The sequence below is a fragment of the Dreissena polymorpha genome, chromosome 9 (assembly GCF_020536995.1).
Source record: "Dreissena polymorpha isolate Duluth1 chromosome 9, UMN_Dpol_1.0, whole genome shotgun sequence".
Lineage (NCBI taxonomy): Eukaryota > Metazoa > Mollusca > Bivalvia > Myida > Dreissenidae > Dreissena > Dreissena polymorpha.
Window position 1 is genome coordinate 67,272,626 of NC_068363.1, and position 20,049 is coordinate 67,292,674.

The window sequence follows — 20,049 nt, forward strand, 5'->3', positions numbered from 1 at the left end:
GTTTGACTTCTTTCGATTTCACATCGCGAAATTTTATTACCGAATATAATGAAAATATGAACTTTTTTCAAGTAATGTAATATACGAGTTGAGATATTTTAATCAATATAAACTAATAATTGTAAAAAAATAAGATATTTAGAACTTTTCTTTTCTTCGATGTCATGGTTAGACGGTACCTTTAAAACCTAGGTCATTTGGTTGATTTAAAGAATAAGCTTGTTCAGGCTCTAAAAGTAACGTTTCAAGTCAAATCTTCCTGAAACTCTGTCAGAACATTTGTTATACCGGTAAAGATACCTCAGCTGAATTAGGAAATAAAAATTTGAAAAAACAACAACATTTTTAATTATCATGTACTTTTATTATCCTGAAAACCACTTTCTGAGAATAGTTAAGTTCCTTTGGGTCTCGTGTCTTATCAGCGATTTGTTTTTGTCCTATTGGGAAAATTACCCGTACCGGTCCAATTGGGAAAAATTGAGTAGTGAAAACCTCAAAATTGGGAAAAATTGAGTTGTTAAAACCTTGAAATTGGGGAAAATACGTTGTGAAATCTTCAAATTGGGAAATAATTGTATTTGATTTTTTGCTAACAAATAACTTAAAATTGAGAATAACTGATGTCAAGTTGTTAATATTATATTAACTAAGGTTCCAGCCAAAGAGCTGCATAAGTAAATTAATTAAAGTTCATTTAAAAAAAAAAATTAACCTTCATTTGGGAAATATGTTATTTTCCCCAGATTGGGAAAGTGCCGTTTTCTGGTACTTAACAAAGAAGGAAAAAAATCACTGCTTATGGCACATTGCCTATATGTTTCCTTTATGAATAAAACATTTGTAAATATTTTTTTTTTCTGCAGTGTTCCTGACTCAGATGTTACCATTGAGCTGTATGCAGATGGTACCCTGGTGACTAAGGACCGTGCCGGAACCAATTATTCAAAGGTACTAAAGGAAGATCTAGGATCTGGACCCGTATTCACCAAACAAATCTTAGAATTACAGGGGGTTTTTTTACTAAGAAAGTGACGCTGATATTCGGCGTCTTCCCCTAGCAGAATTTTTCCCCTAAAAATACAATTTCCCCTCCAAAAATATAATTTTTCACCAAAATATATTTTACCCTCAAAGAAATGTTTTTTTTCTTTTGGAAAGTCGACACTTATCCAATTTGTACCATGTACAACGATCTCGCTCTCTCTCGCCCAACGAACACTCAAATCTGGGAATACCAGTGATTCTAAATATAGCTCTTAAATTACGTCATGGAAACCGGGCAACTAATCGTATTAATCATGTGACTATTTTACTGGATTCCGGTCTTGCGCGAGAAGGGTGTTTCGTCAAATAATTACCGGAAACCAGTCGCATTTTCATCCGGGTTATGTTAAAGCTAAGATTTTAACGTTAAAACAGAAAAAGTCTCACAATTGGCGTTCATACGCGAACAAAATAAAATGTTCGGACTCGGAAAATATTAATTGTGTCGACGCATTTTTTAAGAATGAATCATCAAACACCGTTGAAACCAAGCAAGATTCGGAGGTACATGTAATCAACATCGAACATTGTGAAAGTGTAGGTACATAATCGGCAGCTGCCGCACTTTTCCCTTCCAATACTGTAGCAGATCTAAATCATCTACCCATTCATCATGAAATTAAAATCACAATATTGACATCGTCCCCCGGCCCCAGTTGAAAACATTTCCCATTATTAGATCTACCCCTGCAACTTTATTTAGGACTTTGACTTTAATATCATACTTGTTCATGTGTTAAAGAACAAAAAGGTCAGAGACATGCCTCTTTTTCTAAAAAAAAACCTGAAGTCTGTAGGTGAGTTATTGACATTGAAATGAACAGTTTTTATTTTTTCCCCAAATATGTCTCTTTCGCGCTCTATTTTCCCCTTTTACCCAGCGTCCAGTGTCTTCCCCTTTTTCTAAAAAAAAACCCTGAATTAATATAAAGAAGTAAAACTCCAGCTGCTGGAGCAGTATTGAATTTTCATCAAAAACAATTAGTTGGTCCTTTATTTAAGGCAAGTGACCGATTGCCCAAACAGTACAAAACAGCACAATACAGCACAATACAAACCAACATAAACACAAAATATGAATAAAGCTGGGGTCACCGCCTTGGAACGGTCAATGCAAAGCATTGGGGGTTTAAACCTGGTTATAGAGCGCTCAACCTCACACTTGGCCAAGCAATATTCATAATACATTTAAGTGTAAATAAAATTTAACGTCATAGCATTGTAACTCAAATTAAACAATAATAAAAGGGAATTAAAACGCATTCAATTTAATAACTATTTAATTACTCAATTGATTTGAAGATACAAGAGTAACAGAGTTACAACTTTTTGACGAACGATCAAATAAAACTATTAACAAATGTCAACTACATTCTTTCTTTATAGAAAAAGATTTGAGAATTTAGCGTCATGGAGTTAATATCTCAGATAATCATCGCGCAAATACAGGAAGAAGCAGCAATAATGGGTGTAAAAATTCCATATTACATAGCTTGGTAGTTTATGTGACTGCTAAAAAAATAAAAATAATTAAATCAAACAATAAACGCCTATCAGAGAGAAAATATAAATAAAATGGAACGTTATAAACCCAATGACCTATGCATGTAGATTACAACTGGGAAAGTCGAAGTCTAAGAATAAAGAAAATTCTTTAAATTGGAATATTCATTAATTGCTTTAATTTTCACTCAAACTTGGTATTTAGTAACCACATGTCTACACCTTTCTTCGCGTAGAACGTTTTTCAAATGAAATAATCACCAGTTGAAGCCTGTATAGATTCAAACGCTGGACCTATTTTTCTTGGTTCTAAGTATATTCTTAAATGTTAAGTCTAAGAATTAGTTGGTGAATATGGGCCCAGGAAAGGTTCAGAGTGCTTCTCAAAAGGGGTAGGACAGAATACAGATCTATGAAAATTTCATCAAATGTAATAGGTTTAACGAATGTGTTGGTCAAACTCTTGTTATTAAGGCTTTAAACCAAGGGCTTATATTTTGTCATTATACCCCCCACAAACAAAGTTTAGGGGGGTATATAGGAGTGAGCTTGTCTGTCGGTCCGTATTAAGTGTCCGCTCTCTTTTTCAAGTAGTTTTCATCCGATCTTCACCAAACTTTGTCAGAAGTTGTATCTACATTATGTCAAGGTCAAGTTCGAACATGGGCCTTGCCGGGTCAAAAACTAGGTCACAGGGTCACTTAATGTGTTTTAAACATTCAGCATGTTGTCCGCTCTCTAATTCAAGTAGTTTTCATCCGATTTTTACCAAACTTGGTCAGAAGTTGTATCTAGATGATCTTACGGCCAAGTTCAAACATGGGCCTTGCCGGTTCAAAAACTAGGTCAGGGGGTCACTTAGTGGCGTTTTTTAACATTAAGCATGGTGTCCTCTCTCTTATTCAAGTAGTTTCATCCGATCTTCACCAAACTTGGTCAGAAGTTTTATCTAGATGATCTGAAGGCCAAGTTCTAACATGGGCCATGCCAGATCAAAAACTAGGTCACAGGGTCACTTAGTAAGTTTTACACATTGAGCATGGTGTCCGCTCTCTATTTCAAGAAGTTTAAATCTGATCTTCACCACACTTGGTCAGAAGTTGTAACTAGATGATGTGTAGGTCAAGTTCGAAAATGGGCCATGCCGGAACAAAATCTAAGTCACAGGGTCACTTAGTGTGTTTTAAACCTCACCATGTTGTCCGCTCTCTAATTCAAGTTTTTTTATCCAATCTTCACCAAAATTGGTCAGAAGTGTATCTTGATAATGTCTAGGGCAAGTTTGAATATGGGTCATGCCGGGTCAAAAACAAGGTCACGTTTTAAACATCACAATGTTGTCTGCTCTCTAATTCAAGTAGTTTTCATCCCAATCTTCATCAAACTTGGTCAGAAGTTGTATCTGGATGATGTCTAGGTCAAGTTTGAATATGGGTCATGCCAGGTCAAAAACTAGGTCACGGGGTATCTTAGTGCGTTTTAAACCTCACCATGTTGTCAGCTCTCTAATTCAATTAGTTTTCATCCAATCCTCACCAAACTTGGTCATAAGTTTTATCTAAATGTAGGCAAGTTTGAACATGGGCCATTCCCGGCCTAAAAATATGTCACAGGGTCACTTAGTGCGTTTTTAGCTCATCTATTTTTTGAAAAAAAATTATGAGCTATTGTCATCACCTTGGCGTCGGCGTTGGCGTTGGCGTTGGCGTTGGCGTTGGCGTTGGCGTCGGCGTCCGGTTAAGTTTTGCGTTTAGGTCCACTTTTCTCAGAAAGTATCAATGCTATTGCATTCAAACTTGGTACACTTACTTACTATCATGAGGGGACTAGGCAGGCAAAGTTAGATAACTCTGGCGTGCATTTTGACAGAATTATGTGCCCTTTTTGTACTTAAAAAATTGCAAATTTTGGTTAAGTTTTGCGTTTAGTTCCACTTTTCTCAGTAAGTATCAATGCTATTGCATTCAAACTTGGTACACTTACTTACTATCATGAGGGGACTGGGCAGGCAAAGTTAGATAACTCTGGCATGCATTTTGACAGAATTATGTGCCCTTTTTATACTTAGAAAATTGACAATTTTGGTTAAGTTTTGTGTTTAGGTCCATTTTATTCCTTAAGCATCAAAGCTATTGCTTTCATACTTGCAACACTTACTAACTATCATAAGGGGACTGTGCAGGCAAAGTAATGTAACTCTGACTGGCATTTTGACAGAATTATGTGCCCTTTTTATACTTAGAAAATTGAAAATTTGATTAAGTTTTGTGTTTAGGTCCACTTTATTCCTACAGTATCAAAGCTATTGCTTTCATACTTGCAAGATTTATGAACTATCATAAGGGGACGGTGCAGGCAAAGTTATGTAACTCTGACTGGCATTTGGACGGAATTATGGGCCCTTTATACTTAGAAAATTGAAAATTTGGTTAAGATTTATGTTTTGGTCACTTTACCCCTAAAGTATCATAGATATTGCTTTCATACTTGGAACACTCACAAACTATCATAAGGGTACAGTAAAAGGACAAGTTGCATAACTCTGGTTGTCATTGTTACGGAATTATGGCCCTTTTTTGACTTAGTAACTTTTAATATATGGTTAAATTTTGTGTTTCGATCCACTCGAAGTATCAAGGCTATTGCTTTCAAACTTCAAATACTTACATGCTATCATGAGGTTACTGTACCTGGCAACTTGAATTTTACTTTGACCTTTGAATGACCTTGACTCTCAAGGTCAAATTATTAAATTTTGCTAAAATTGCCATAACTTCTTTATTTATGATTAGATTTGATTGATACTTTGATGAAACTACTCTTACCTGACATACCACAATAGACTTCACCCAAACCATCCCCCGTGCCCTCCCCCCCCTCCCCCCCCTCCCCCCCCCCCCCCCTAATTTTTTTTTTTTTTTTTTTTTTTTTATAAGATCATCTCACAAATGACCACCACACCCTCACACTATACCCCCACCCCACCCCCCCCCACCCCCCCCCCCCCAAATTTTTTTTTTGATTTTTTTTTTTTTTTTTTTTTTTTTTTTTAAGATCATCTCACAAATTATCACCACACCCTCACACTATACCCCCCCCCCCCCCCGATTTTTTTTTTTTTTTTTTTTTTTTTTCGCTTTTTTGGAAGATAATGTAATAAATGTCCACAACCCCACACTATACACCCCTCTTCACTCCACTCCTCCCTCCTTTGTGATTGAAAATGAGAGTCCCTTCACCTTTAAAAAGAAAATAGATGAGCGGTCTGCACCCGCAAGGCGGTGCTCTTGTTTAACATTCAGCATGGTGTCCGTTCTCTAATTCAAGTAGTTTACATCCGATCTTCACCAAACATGGTCAGAAGTTTTATGGAGATGATCTTAAAGCCAAGTTAGAACATGGGCCTTTCTGGGTCAAAAATTAGGCCAAGGGGTCACGTAGTGCGTTTTAAAAATTGAGCATGGTGTTTGCTGTTTTTTGTGAAGACGACATGCAAAATATTATGTGTCAGTGCGGCATGTGGGGGTATTCGTCACGTCTGTGACAAAGCTCTTGTTGAATATTTGCCTTTGCATATTTAATTTGTAAATATTTTTTTATAAGCTATATGTGTTGTTCAACCTAGAGAGGCACCATTTTGGAACCATAGAGGAGCAGGACACAGCACTCATCTATTTCACATTTGATTTTTTTTTAATTTAAAGAACATACATTTGATATAATTTAACAAAAAAAATAATATCATAATCATATGTCAAAATATATATGCGAAAAGCGAAAAAAATAATTAAAATTTGATAAAATTGTCACCAAAGAAAAACTTTTGTTAACCAAGGGTGAGTTATAAAAACCCAAATAGCCACATAGAGCAAGATTTCATGGCTCAACATTAACTTTTAAATCCAAGTTTCTCAAAATTTGATTTCCTTACCAAAATTTTGCCTGTCCTGACCTTAAAATATAATTAAGTTTTCAGTTATTTAACTACATATATAGTATTGAAGTAATTAAAAAATATATTAACAAAGTCATTGATCAGCAAAGGACGAAAGTATTTTCTGATGTTGGGCATAAATCTTTGCAAAATGATGGACATAGTTAACTGTCAGTGTACGCTTTTAAGTTACAACAACTAAAGGAGCTTGTTATTGTTTACCATTCAATGTGCATCAAAAACATTTTATTGAACAAGCATTACTGACTAGTATGTCAGAATGGGTGTTAAAGCCCTGGTGCACTTTTACAATAAAAAATGCAAAAATGGATTCTAACCTTAATAGAAAGACGGCATTTACCTTGTAAAAATAGTAAGGATATTGTTAATGTTAATTCTACCCCGAACCGCCATCATTTTTAGCTCCGTTGGCCTCTTTGGCCAGAGGCCAGCGGGGCTTATGTCATGGTCCTGTGTCTGTCGTGCGTGCGTCCGTTCGTCCGTGCGTTAACTTTAACATCTTCTCCTAAATTACTGGTCCAATTCTGATGAAATTTCTCAGGAATGTTCCTGGGGGAATCCTCTTCCAAATTTGTTCAAATTATGCTCCTGGGGTCAAATTTGACCCTGCCCTGGGGGGTCAAAAATTGAAAATTTGCTTATATAAGGCCTATTTGTGAAAACTTAAACAAATCTTTTCGTCCATAACCAGAGCTCCAGATAAGGGTCGTATTTTCGTAATTACAAATAATTTTCAAGTCCGTTATGTATTCATATTAAAATCTTGTCGTACCATTAAGAATTACAAAATCACGTTAAGAATATTATTTTTACATCGGTTCGTTTCGATTTTTTTTAGAGAATTTCGCGTATTAAAAGATCTTTTCGGTGCTTATATAGAATGGTTATCGGGTTTGTTTAACATAGCGCATTTTTTCAATAAAAGCGGCGTGTGCAGTCTCTCTGTCAAAAACAATGGCGGCGCCCAGAGAGCGTCTTAAAAAACTGCAAAGCGTGCAAAAACACGCTTTAACATATTGTACGCAAAGTGAGCCAGAGTTGAATGTTAAGAAAGACATGATAGAAAAGATCTTATACAATGTTGTATGTTCAGTTGCCAACACAGTCGGAAAAAGCTATATAAAAAAAACGCGACACGACGGGTCCAAACTTAAACAAAAAAAACATTGAACGAGTGGAAGAGACAATTCCCGTAGTTAATCGTTGATAGATTGATAGGGGGGACCCGTTTAATTGTGAAATATGTAAAAATTCATCGAAGGCATGCAATCTAAGCACAGTTTGGGCATATGAAGGTATTTGGAAAATAAAATTGTATAATACTGACTAGACACTGTTGAAATCGTATAATTAAAGTTGCTAGTATGTTTATTTTGATTTTTTGCATGAAAATAACCATTATTATTTATTTTAAGGTCATTTAGAAAAGTTAAGAATTATTTTCCAAAACTTAGTAGTAACGTTAAGAACAAAAATTTCAGAGTTAAGAATTATTTTTGAAGATCTGGTAGTAACGTTAATTTCACAAAACCTTATCTGGAGCTCTGCATAACCATTGGGCATAGGGCTACCAAATTTGGTATGTAGTGACATCTTATAGTCCTCTACTAAGATTCTTCAAATTATGCCTCTGAGGTCAAATTTGACCCTGCCCCGGGGGTCAAAAAATTGAAAATTTGCTTATATAAGGCCTATTTTGTGAAAACTTTATAAACCTTCTTGTCCATAACCATTGGGTCTAGGGCTACCAAATTTGGTATGTAGTGACATCTTATAGTCCTCTACCAAGTTTCTTCAAAATATGCCTCTTGGGTCAAATTTGACCCTGCCCCGGGGGGGGGGGGGGGGGGGATAACTCAAGAACGCTTATGCCTAGGATCATGAAACTTCATAGGTACATTAATCATGACTCGCAGATGACCCCCGCAGGTCACGGTGACTCGAAATAGTAAAATGGTTTCCGGATGATAACTCAAGAACGCTTATGCCTAGGATCATGAAAATTCATAGGTAAATTGATCATGACTTGCAGATGACCCCTATTGATTTTTAGGTCACTAGGTAAAAGATCAAGGTTACGGTGACTCGAAATAGTAAAATGGTTTCTGGATGATAACTCAAGAATACTTATGCCTAAGATCATAAAACTTCATAGGTACATTGATCATGACTCGCAGATGACCCCTATTGATTATCAGGTCACTAGGTCAAAGGTCAAGGTCACGGTGACTCAACTTAGAAAAATGGTTTCTGGATGATAACTCAAGAAGGCTTACACCTAGGATCATGAAACTAAATAGGTACATTGATCATGACTCGCAGATGACCCCTAGTGACGTTCAGGTAACTAGGTCAAGGTCACAGTGACTTTACACAGTAAAATGGTTTCGGGATGATAACTCAAGAAAGCTTATACGCCTAGGATCATGAAACTTCATAGGTAAATTGATCATGACTTGCAGATGACCCCTATTGATTTTTTGGTCACTAGGTCAAAGATCAAGGTTACGGTGACCCGAAATAGTAAAATGGTTTCTTGATGATAACTCAAGAATGCTTATGCCTAAGATCATAAAACTTCATAGGTACATTGATCCTGACTCGCAGATGACCCCTATTGATTATTAGGTCACTAGGTCAAAGGTCAAGGTAACGGTGACTCAACTTAGAAAAATGGTTTCTGGATGATAACTCAAGAAGGCTTACACCTAGGATCATGAAACTAAATAGGTACATGGATCATGACTCGCAGATGACCCCTATTGACGTTCAGGTAACTAGGTCAAGGACACAGTGACTTTACACAGTAAAATGGTTTCGGGATGATAACTTAAGAAAGCTTATACGCCTAGGATCATGAAACTTCATAGGTACATTGATCATGACTCCCAGATGACCCCTATTGATTTTTAGGTCACTAGGTCAAAGGTCAAGGTCACAGTGCCAAATAACCTATTCACACAAAGGCTGCCACTACAACTGACAGCCCATAGGGGGGGGGGGGGCATGCATGTTTTACAAACAGCCCTTGTTATATTTTGAGATGATTCTTTACAAAGAAAGATGCTACTATTGTATTTGTTATAAATGTGTGAAAGGCTCTTAAGAAGAAACCAGAGATTATTAACCTTTTACCAAACACTAACAGGATTTTACAGGTTTGTAGCTGACGACTTTATAAATAATTGTGATAAAAGGAGAAATTGCTCAAGATGAGCAATTTCACCTCTTATCACAATTATTTCTTCCCTACCTGATCATTTCCTTCAGATCTATTACAATTTAATTGTAGTCTGCAACCTCTTTCAAATTGGGAATGTCCAAAATGTGTCATTTGGTAAAGGGTTAAGGCATTTTGATTCATAAGGGTCTTGTGAATCTGTTTCAAATCAAATGCATAGATATGATCTTTAGCATCTAAAAATATGTGAAATAGAAAGAACGACAATATCTTTTGGAGAGATAAATGTACCTACGTTATAAGCAAAGGACCTGTGCAACAATTCCCAGGCTTTTTAGTCTGTTTAGTTAACACAGTAGTAACTTTTTCCATATATAAATGCTCACCCTTCCAACTTTAAGCGCCCAGTGGGACGAGGGATAGAAAGAGAAAGTCACATGCTTGGGTACATTTCAACCCATGCGCATTGCACGTTTTTTTCGCATAAAAAATCAATGGAGCAATACCGGGCCATCATGGCCCTCTTGTTGATAGATAAAGAAGGAAAATCAATGTATGATATAAAATCTATGCCCAAAGCACCATTTCTATGCTCAAAGACAGTATGGGGGAATCGGCGTTGAAAAGCCACCTAAAATGCAGTTTGTCTGTGAAGCAAATTCATTCAGTTAACCCAATTCATTCAGATGTACTGCAAAAGACAAAAAAGTTGCACTTGACTGATTGTCAAATAAATTAGATGATACTGTGAAGAAACTGCAATATGTTTAAATGAGTGGGGACTCTCAGTCTTAACATATACAGTACACTATTGCATCTATAACAGATTTTACATGTACATGTGTACCTGCTGTAGAAAATTACTTAATAAGTATAATTATCCCCCGCCAGAGGCGGAGGGATATTGTTTTGGCGTTGTCCATCCGGCTGTCCGTCCGTCCGTCCGGCACTTTTGTGTCCGGAGCCATATCTTGGAAGTTCTTTGGTGGATATCATTTAAACTTGGTATGAGTATATATATGCATAAGAGGATGATGCACGCCAAATGGCATTGTACACCATCTGTTAAAAACAGACTTATGGCCCTTTGTATCTTGAAAAAATGCTTTTTAGTGTCCGGAGCCATATCTTGGAAGTTCTTTGGCGGATTTCATTTAAACTTGGTATGAGTATATATATGCATAAGAGGATGATGCAGGCCAAATGGCATTGTGCACCATCTGTTAAAAACAGACTTATGGCCCTTTGTATCTTGAAAAAATGCTTTTTACTATAGGCACTTTTGTGTCCGGAGCCATATCTTGGAAGTGCTTTGGCGGATTTCATTTAAACTTGGTATGAGTATATATATGCATAAGAGGATGATGCACGCCAAATGGCATTGTACACCGGTCCATCTGTTAAAAGCAGACTTATGGCCCTTTGTATCTTGAAAAAATGCTTTTTACTATAGGCATTTTTGTGTCCGGAGCCATATCTTGGAAGCGCTTTGGCGGATTTCTTTGAAACTTGGTATGAATATATTCCCGGGCCAGAGGCGGAGGGATATTGTTTTGGCGTTGTCCGTCCGTCCGGCTGTCCGTCCGGCACTTTTGTGCTTAAGAACCTTCCTTTGTCTTAGTTTTGTGTTATTGTCCTCCGTCCGTCCATCTATCATTATGTTCATCCGTCCAATTTGCACCCATCCTCAAACAAAGCATATGTTGCGGGGGATACCTTGGGTCTTTCAGGTCCTCTTGTTTTTACAAGCCTCAATTAATACATGGCATTTTATATTGCCGTTGCGAGATTCTGTACATTTGTAGTTTTCTATTTTTACTCCAGAATTAATTTGTATCAGATGCATTATTGTCTTTAACATTTTGTAGCAGCTATATTATACCACTGGAATACCTGTTATGAACATTTAGAATACATAATGATATTCAATACAAATAACAGGACTGTTTTTTTTTGGTATGTGGTAATGCCTTGGTCAATTACTATATCATAATGAAATATCTTACTTTTGATTAAACAGTTGTTACTGTAGCAGGGTAGTGCAGACCGTTGAAATTCACATAGAATGTTAGGCAAGAAGAGACCAATTTAGCGAAAATATTGTCAGTATTGGCCACAGAATTATATACAGTTTTCAGTAGGGCGGACTAAAAAAGTGCTTGAATTTGATTTTTTCCCTTGAAAAGTGCTTAAAAAGTGCTTGAATTTCATTGGATAAAATCTGTATGAACCCTGTTGAAGTAATGGAAATGCATGTGTGTATGTTTTTCGGGGATATAGGATGGAGTAATAGTAAAATATTCCAACCTTATACTATTGAATTATACAATTTTGAGGTGGAATCAAAATAATTTATTTATTGGGGTAATAACAATCTGGCTATTGCCCACGTGGTTTAATTTGTACACATTGGAACTCCATACTTTTGGTTATTAGTGCAATATCCAACTAATAGTGAGAAGTTAGTTTTTAACCCATTTAAGCCTATTGGACTCTCCCATCCTTCTAAATTTGATCAATTTATTACCAAAAATAGGGATGCCTAGTATATGTATTTCTATATTTAGAATATTTCTTACAGAAATTCCTTTAAGCAAACAGCGCAGACGACCCTGATGAGACGCCACATCATGCGGCGTGTCATCTGGGTCTACGGTCTTTGCCAAGGCCTTTTTTCTATACGCTAGGCATAAATGGGTTAATCATCGAGTTTCATCATGTGTGTTTCCACTAGAGTTACTTTACATAAAAAGTACACCTCAGTTGTGATTGAAGCGTTCAGTTAAGTAAAGAGCAAATTTTTTTGCACCAAGAGTTATGGAACTTAAAATTGTCATTCTACATATATCTTTACTGGTCCCACAAGTGAAGTGTACACATTCTAAATCTAATTGTTTTGTTATTTCCTAGGTAAGACTGGAGGATCTGGGTCTAGATCAGGCAATGCTGGCTGGAAATACAGACATAGAGCTGCTCATTGTGCAGGGGGATGGGAAAGAAGTGCGAGCCACAATCAATACAAACATACTGAACAACAAGGACACAGGGGCTTCTGAGAAGGCAAAAGTTGTTTCAGACTATAAAATTCCTAAAGAGTCGCTTACTGGAAATGAGCTTAGGCCATACAAGTGTTCCATGTGTCCAAGAACTTTTAAATATTATAAGACATTCAGATGTCATGAACTTGTTCATACAAAAGCTGAAACATACACGTGCCACCTTTGTAAACGTGTTTTCGCCAGGGAAACAAACCTGGCATCACATTTAGAGTTGCATCAGAAAAAAGCAGCCATGGGTATTCACTCTGTGAAAGACAAAATAAATAGAGAACGTAGAGCAAAAGAGCTATTAGCAAAAAGTGTGCCGAAAAGAGAATGGAATTGCACTGAGTGTGACAGTGTGTTTACAGAGAAAAGTCTTCTTAAAGAACATGTTAGTAAAGAGCACAAGTCTGAATTTGAGAAGCTGTGTGAGTTTTGTGACAGAAAGTTTCACAGTGAATACTCGCTGCATAAGCACTTAATGTTGCACAATGGACCATTTGCATGCACACATTGTGAGAACAAGTATGAGGACAGAGAACTGTTCATGAAACACATGGAAGCTGATCATTTGGACAAGATTTTCAAGTGCACAATATGCCCTATTCCAAAAATTATATTAACACGTCAATTCCTCGAGTACCATTTGGACAATAGGCATGAAGGGGAATCTGAAGAAACCTTAAAGCCCATGATGGACCTTCTGTATGTTGCTGAATGTGAAATTTGCGGATTGAAATTCATGAAAAAATCTGCTCATAAGGAGCACATGGATATGATTCATATGGAAGACAGACCTGAACCGTGTCTTTTCTGCGAGCAGAGTTTTATGAAAAAGACCCAATTGCAATCACATGTTAAAAGGGTCCATAACAATTTGGGTCTCCTGGAATGTAAGAAATGTGGCCTCAACATTTTGGGGAAAGATTTTGCCAATCATCAAAGAATCATGCATGAGGGTCCTTACTACTGTGAACATTGCAAGAAAACCTTTGATATGAGAAATGACCTAGAGAAGCATCAGTTTGATGAACACGATGGTGGTTTCAGCTGCAAGAAATGTGACGTGAAGTTCACTTACTCGCATCTCTTGAAAAGTCATCTTGCAAACCACGCACCTGGTTCCCAAACATTCCTTTGTGAAGACTGTGGTGAGGCTTTTGAGATAAAACCTCAGTACAAGTCTCATCTTGTTTCTGCCCATTTTAAGGGGAACCAAACAGAAATGTTGAAAATCCATCCTGAAATGAAAAATGTTCAAAATGCTCTCACCTGTTACATTTGTGGCAATTTCAACTTTGAATTTAAACCTGTTTTTGTGAAGCACATAAGAGACCAGCATTTTGGAGGGGACATTGAGCAAGCATACAGGACATTTCCATGGCTGAAGCAAAATTTTCCCCCACCAGGTGAAGCTCCAACTTGTGACACATGTAACAAGCAATTTCAAAATGCAGGAGGTTTGAAAGCGCACATGAGATCTCATATGCCGTCCAAGTCTGCTAAAAGAAAAAAAGATGGACACAGACTGACTCAGATCTCACTGAGTTAGACAATGATATTGAAACTCCAGAGGAGGAAGAGGATGAGGAGGATGTAGATCTCACAAATATTGAGCCTAGGGACAGTGAAAAGAAATACAGATGCAAGAAATGTGACATGGGTTTCTCACGACAAGCAGCATTGCAGAAACATATTAATGCTCGACACAAAAAGGATGAAGTAAAGGCTGCATTTAGGGAATTAGAAAAAGAGGAATCAGAGAGGGAATTGATGAAAAGTAAAGATGTGGTATCAGAAGAGCCACCTAATGAATCTGAAGTCTCAAAGAGCTCCAAAAAGTCATCCAAGACCAATGCTTCTAAAGAGAAATTAACAGCACCAGAAAAGTTTGATGAGCATGAAAATGATTCTGTAGAGGAAATTGATAATGAGTCAGAATTAGCTGATAATCCAGAGGCGTATGATTTAAAAGAAAAGGTGTGTAATCTGTGTAATGGTCAGCAGTTTTATTCTGCGTATGGTGTCAGACGTCATATGAGAAATAGTCATAAGATACTGGTTGAAGGTTCATCACCAGCAATTTCTCAAAGTGCAGCGCCTTCAAATAAGTCTGCAAAAAGAAAACTCCAGCATCAGGGAAGACCAAAGGTAAAATATCATCGAGCATCTTTGGCAAGAAGTCCACTCCAACGATGATGAAAGGTACTGAGACGCCCCTTTCAGATAACAGTATTTCTGTGCAGGCTGATCTGGACAATACAGTTGATACAGATCAATCCACTGACATCACAGCTTTTCTTGGACGTAACTTCAATCTTGGCAAAACGGTTAAGGAGACCTGCAATATAGAGTCTGTAAAGAAGAAAGTGCATCGGTGTAAAGAATGTGGTGAAGCTTTTAGTCGTGAGGCGGCACTCAAAAAGCACCTTTTAGAGCATGAAACAGGTGAAGAAAATGATATGTTCAAACAAGAAATGGATGCTGATGAAACTGATCTTCAGATGGCCAACTATGCTTGTGCAGAATGTAAGAACACCTACTCAACATCCCTGGGTCTGATTCACCACAACAGAATCAAGCATGCAGGGGCCAATGAACAGGAATTGCTTGCTCATATACAGGGGACAGACAGACTGAGGAAAATTGCAGAAGATTCAGCAATCGTCAAGACACCAGTGAAGTCTAAGAAAAGAAAGAGGTCACTCCAAGGAAGCTCTAATTCCCAAGAACAGGCTTGTAAACGTGAAAAGCTTGATGAGAAAGGATTAAAAATGTATGAATGCCTGTATTGTCCATCATCATTTAAGACATTCCAGGCAGCTATGAACCATGAGAAAGACTCCCATCCATACAAAAGTGCGAACAAACCAGAAATAGGTTGCCCAACAACACCTCAGTACAGCAAAACTGGTAGATTGATTACTAAGTCTCGTAAACTTATTGAAAGGTTCAACTGCCCTCATTGCCCTAAGTCTTTTGATCTTGAAAAAAGTCTTAATTCGCATATTACAGTCCAGCATTTTGTGAAAGAAGAAAAGGACAATGCTCTAAAATCTCCAACTAAGCAAGTTCAAAGCAAGCAAGGGAACGTTAAGCTAGATGGCTACAAGTGTCAAAAGTGTGACAAAGTGTTTGAACAAATCATAAATCTGCGTCGCCATCAGATGATGAAACATAAAGAGAAATGGGATGACACTGATGTCAAATTGGAGGCAGCTGAATCTGAAATACCAACTGCATCTGGTTCAATGATATACGACTGTGATGTTTGCAAAGAGAAATTTTCTGTGTTATCAGCTGTACAACAGCACATGAAAGCAGTCCATGATGAGAATGATACCCCAATTGTGAAATCAGAAATGAAGTCAAATAAAAAAAGGAAGCTTAAAGCAACTCATTTGAAGACTGAAGGCAACGGCGGTGGTTGTGGAGAAGATTCTGGCCAAATTCATAGGTGTGCAGAGTGTTACAAGTCATTTAAATGGAAGAAGAATCTGAGTTCTCATATGAGATCATTTCACAGTGAAGCAAACACGAAGACAAAGACCTGTGGTATTTGTAACAAGGTTTTTCCTAATGAACATTCTATAGAGGAACACATGAAAACTCATGATACAACGTTTGACTGTGCTCATTGCAGCAAGCATTTTACAAGCGAATTATCTCTTAAAAGTCATGAGACCCAGATGCACAAGAATGTACGGGAAAGTCTTCTTGTATGCAATATATGTACAGAGAAATTCACCTCTAAAGCAAAGCTTCTACAGCATATGTTAACGCATACATCACTAATGGGCAAATCCACTCCTGATAAACCAGAACCTGAAAAGGAACTGAGGTTTAGTTGTAAAAAGTGTGGCAAGAAATTTCTCAACCCATGGCAAATAAGATTACACAATGCCAAAGTTCATTCTATGGCAGCTTTTAGTAAAGTCAGCAAGGTAAGAACAATAGGCAATGTTAAGACTAGAAGACAGTCTGCTGATAGCATAAGTTCTGTAGAAACTAGAAGTAAAATTAAGAAAGCTGTTCTTGCTAGTAAAATTAAGAAGGCAGTTGCAGCAAGTAAAACCACTTTACTGAAGAAAAGAAAAAGTACATTGACTGACGTTAAGATTAGAAAGACTGGTTTGCCCCCAAAGTTGTCGCCCAAACTCAGCACTGCCAAGACCTTGCCAAAATCTTTGGGACCACCAAAGTTGAGATTAGGACCAGCCTCATACAAGGCTAAATTTGGAGCATCAAAGCAAAGTCCCAAACCAGCTGCATCTGCTACTTTAAAGATGAAATTAGGGCCAGCCTCATACAAGGCTAAATTTGAAGCATCAAAGCAAAGTCCCAAACCAACTGCATCTGCTACATTAACACCAAAGATTGCCAAGTCAGCAGAAAGTAAAAAAGATGAGCCGGCAGCCAGCATCCCTCCTGTAACATGCAATATTTGTCAGAAAGAATTCAAAAAGAGGAGATATCTTAACAAACACATGAAGAATGTTCACAAAGTCAACAAAGAATTAAACTCCATGAATGTTCACAAAGGTAACAAAGAATTAAAATCCATGAAAAGAGTGAAGTGTCTGTATTGCCGTGAATGTCATCAGATGTTTTGGACCATGGAGCAGTTTGAGGTTCATGTGAAGACCCAGCACCCAGACAGAGCCGCTTTAGAACTGGACAAACAGGTCATGCAACGACTTGTAAAGACTGAAATGGCAAGTCCAAACCGAGCAGGCAGTTTGAGTGCTCTGGAAGACGATGACAGTGGCGTGCCTGTCCAATACAAGTGTGAATTCTGTAACACAATAATGTGGACAAAGCAGTCTTTTGAAGATCACATCATAAAATACCATCCTGATCATGTTGATGAATATGGAATTAATGAAGATGTGTTGACTGAAAGCAAACCTCAGATTGAACTTGTGGATGACAGACATGACCCGACCAATTTCCTTAACATAGAGCTCTACAATGATATAACGTGTGATAAATTGTCTACACAGCCTGTAGTGAAAATTAAGAAAATGACTGACACTCTTACTAAAAGCAGTGTTGATGTTGATCCAGATGTGAATGATGAAAATTTAGAAGAACCTTATTATTCTGAAAGTAAATGTCCTCAGATAAATGATGGTAATGAACAACATATGGAAACGGAAGAAGTTCTTGATGTAGATATAAATAAATCCAATGAAGATAAAAATGAAAATATTAATGATAAAATGCAAGGTGACGTTGATGAAATACAAAAACGTGCAATGGAGTCTGAAAGTGTTGATTACCTTGATTATGTTAGAGATAAAGATAATGTTGACAAGTCTTTAGCAAGCATTGGTGATAAAGATGATGACACTGAAGGGCAAACAATTGAGGAAGTAGATCATGAAAAGAAATTTAAGGAGATACAAGCTACTGGAAGTGCTTCTTTGGGCAGAAGTGAATCTGAGCAAATCACAGATGTATCTTATATGGTAACAGAACAACACAAACCTGTTGCAGATGTTACAACTAACTTGCACAGTACTTTGCTAGAGCAAGCTTACAGAGAACCGTCAAATGAAACAGAACAACACACACCTGTTGTAGATTCAACAACTGACTTGCACAATACTTCATTCGAGCAAGCTTGCAAGGCACCTTCATATGAAACAGAACAACACACACCTGTTGAAGATTCAACAACTGACTTGCGCAGTACTTCATTAGAGCAAGCTTTCAGGAAACCTTCAAATGAAACAGAACAACACACACCTGTTGAAGATTCAACAACTGACTTGCACAGAACTTCATTAGAGCAAGCTTACAGGGAACCTTCAAATGAAACAGAACAACACACATCTGTTGAAGATTCAACAACTGACTTGCACAGTACTTCATTAGAGCAAGCTTTCAGTCAACCTGAACGTGGCGGTCTTCTGCAAAACACTGATAGTAATGAACTTGTCCCAAATAAGGAAAATTATAAATATGTACAAAATATGGAAAGTAATGGATATTTTTTTGTAGAAGGGTCCAGTTCTGAAGGGATGTTTAATGTCACATCCCCATCCAGAAATAATGTTGAGGGTTATACATCAACAGAGGAATATATTGAGCAGTTGAAACCAAGTTTAGAAAGTGCAGCAAGCAGCAATGATATTCAAAGCTCGCCCGAAAATATTGTCATGAAAAATGAAGACCATTTGGACCTAGCAGAAAATACAAGTTTTTCCGACCAGGCAAACGATGTTAGTGAAATTCAGTTAGTCAACTATAAGAAAATGAGTAGTGTAACGGAGAGTATCCAGAGAGCTGAACAGGCAGAACCTGGCCAAGCGAGTACCACAGATCAACTAGAAGAATATGTCAAATATAATAACATAGCACAGCAGCCTGATGCTATTTCAGCGGATAACATAACAAAGACACAATCTTTTGAAGAAAGTGTAGAGGAAACTGTATCGTCTACACATGATTGGAACACTGAAGAGTACTTGAGTAACATCAAAGAAGTTGGCTATTCGACTTACGCTTCAGAAGATTTAGGAACAAATGAAACAGCCTTTGCAATGCAACAAGTGGTATCTTATGCAGATCAGGATATTGTTGGAAATCATGTACAATTTACAAGTAAGACTGATGCAATACTTGGGTCAGAGCCAATGGAAACGGAATAGACACTGTTTTGTTAACTATTGTAAATTAGTTATGTTTTAACATTTTTTGTTGATACCTATGTCTTTTTTTTTCGTTGCAAATATGTACATATGTAATCTGTTAAAGGAAAAAACGTTATTTTAAAACTGCAATTGACAACCGGAACAAATATTGAGTAAAATTATTGTCCATTGTGTAAATACTGAAAATCTATTTTTATAATATGATTGAATAATTACATGTGATATGTCAGGCATTTGAAAATAATGTTTGAATGAATGTATGAATTCAAACAAGAAGGAGAAAAGAATTTTCAGCTAAACTGTTTTATTATATTATAGTTTTGGCGATCAAGTACGTGACTGGGTATTGCATTTTGGGGGACTAAATTGTAATGCTTTATTGATGATAAATACATTCGGCATTTTGGTATTTTTGACTATAAAATACACACCTTTGTGTTAATTATGAAATAATTCTTAAAACGACCTGTTGACCTGTACCATAAATAATTATCATGTGGCAAAAAATTTTAGGAACACTAATCGAAACTGATTTTTATCTTTTTAGAACAATTATTGAAACAAATGTATCTGTTTTTATTTAGCATTGAATATCTTCATTTTTTATTGACTGTTGTTTGTGTAAATTGTGAAATTATTCTTAAAACGACTTCTGTTGACCTG

At 37.0% G+C, this 20,049-nt stretch overlaps 2 protein-coding genes across 2 annotated transcripts in view; both read left to right on the forward strand.

Annotated features, from left to right (window-relative positions):
• LOC127844053 (zinc finger protein 711-like) overlaps window positions 1–14,282 on the forward strand; it is a 39,924-nt gene extending 25,642 nt beyond the window's left edge. The window contains exons 5-6 of the mRNA XM_052374021.1: window positions 867–951; window positions 12,597–14,282. Coding sequence (XP_052229981.1) covers window positions 867–951; window positions 12,597–14,279 — 1,768 coding nt within the window. The 3' untranslated portion in view covers window positions 14,280–14,282. The remainder of the gene's footprint in view (window positions 1–866; window positions 952–12,596) is intronic.
• A 104-nt stretch (window positions 14,283–14,386) lies between these two features.
• LOC127846127 (uncharacterized) lies at window positions 14,387–19,383 on the forward strand. Its single transcript, XM_052377303.1, has 2 exons — window positions 14,387–14,707; window positions 14,974–19,383. Exons 1-2 carry the CDS (start codon window positions 14,387–14,389, stop codon window positions 19,381–19,383), a joined length of 4,731 nt encoding a protein of 1,576 aa, XP_052233263.1.
• The last annotated feature ends 666 nt before the right edge of the window (window positions 19,384–20,049 follow it).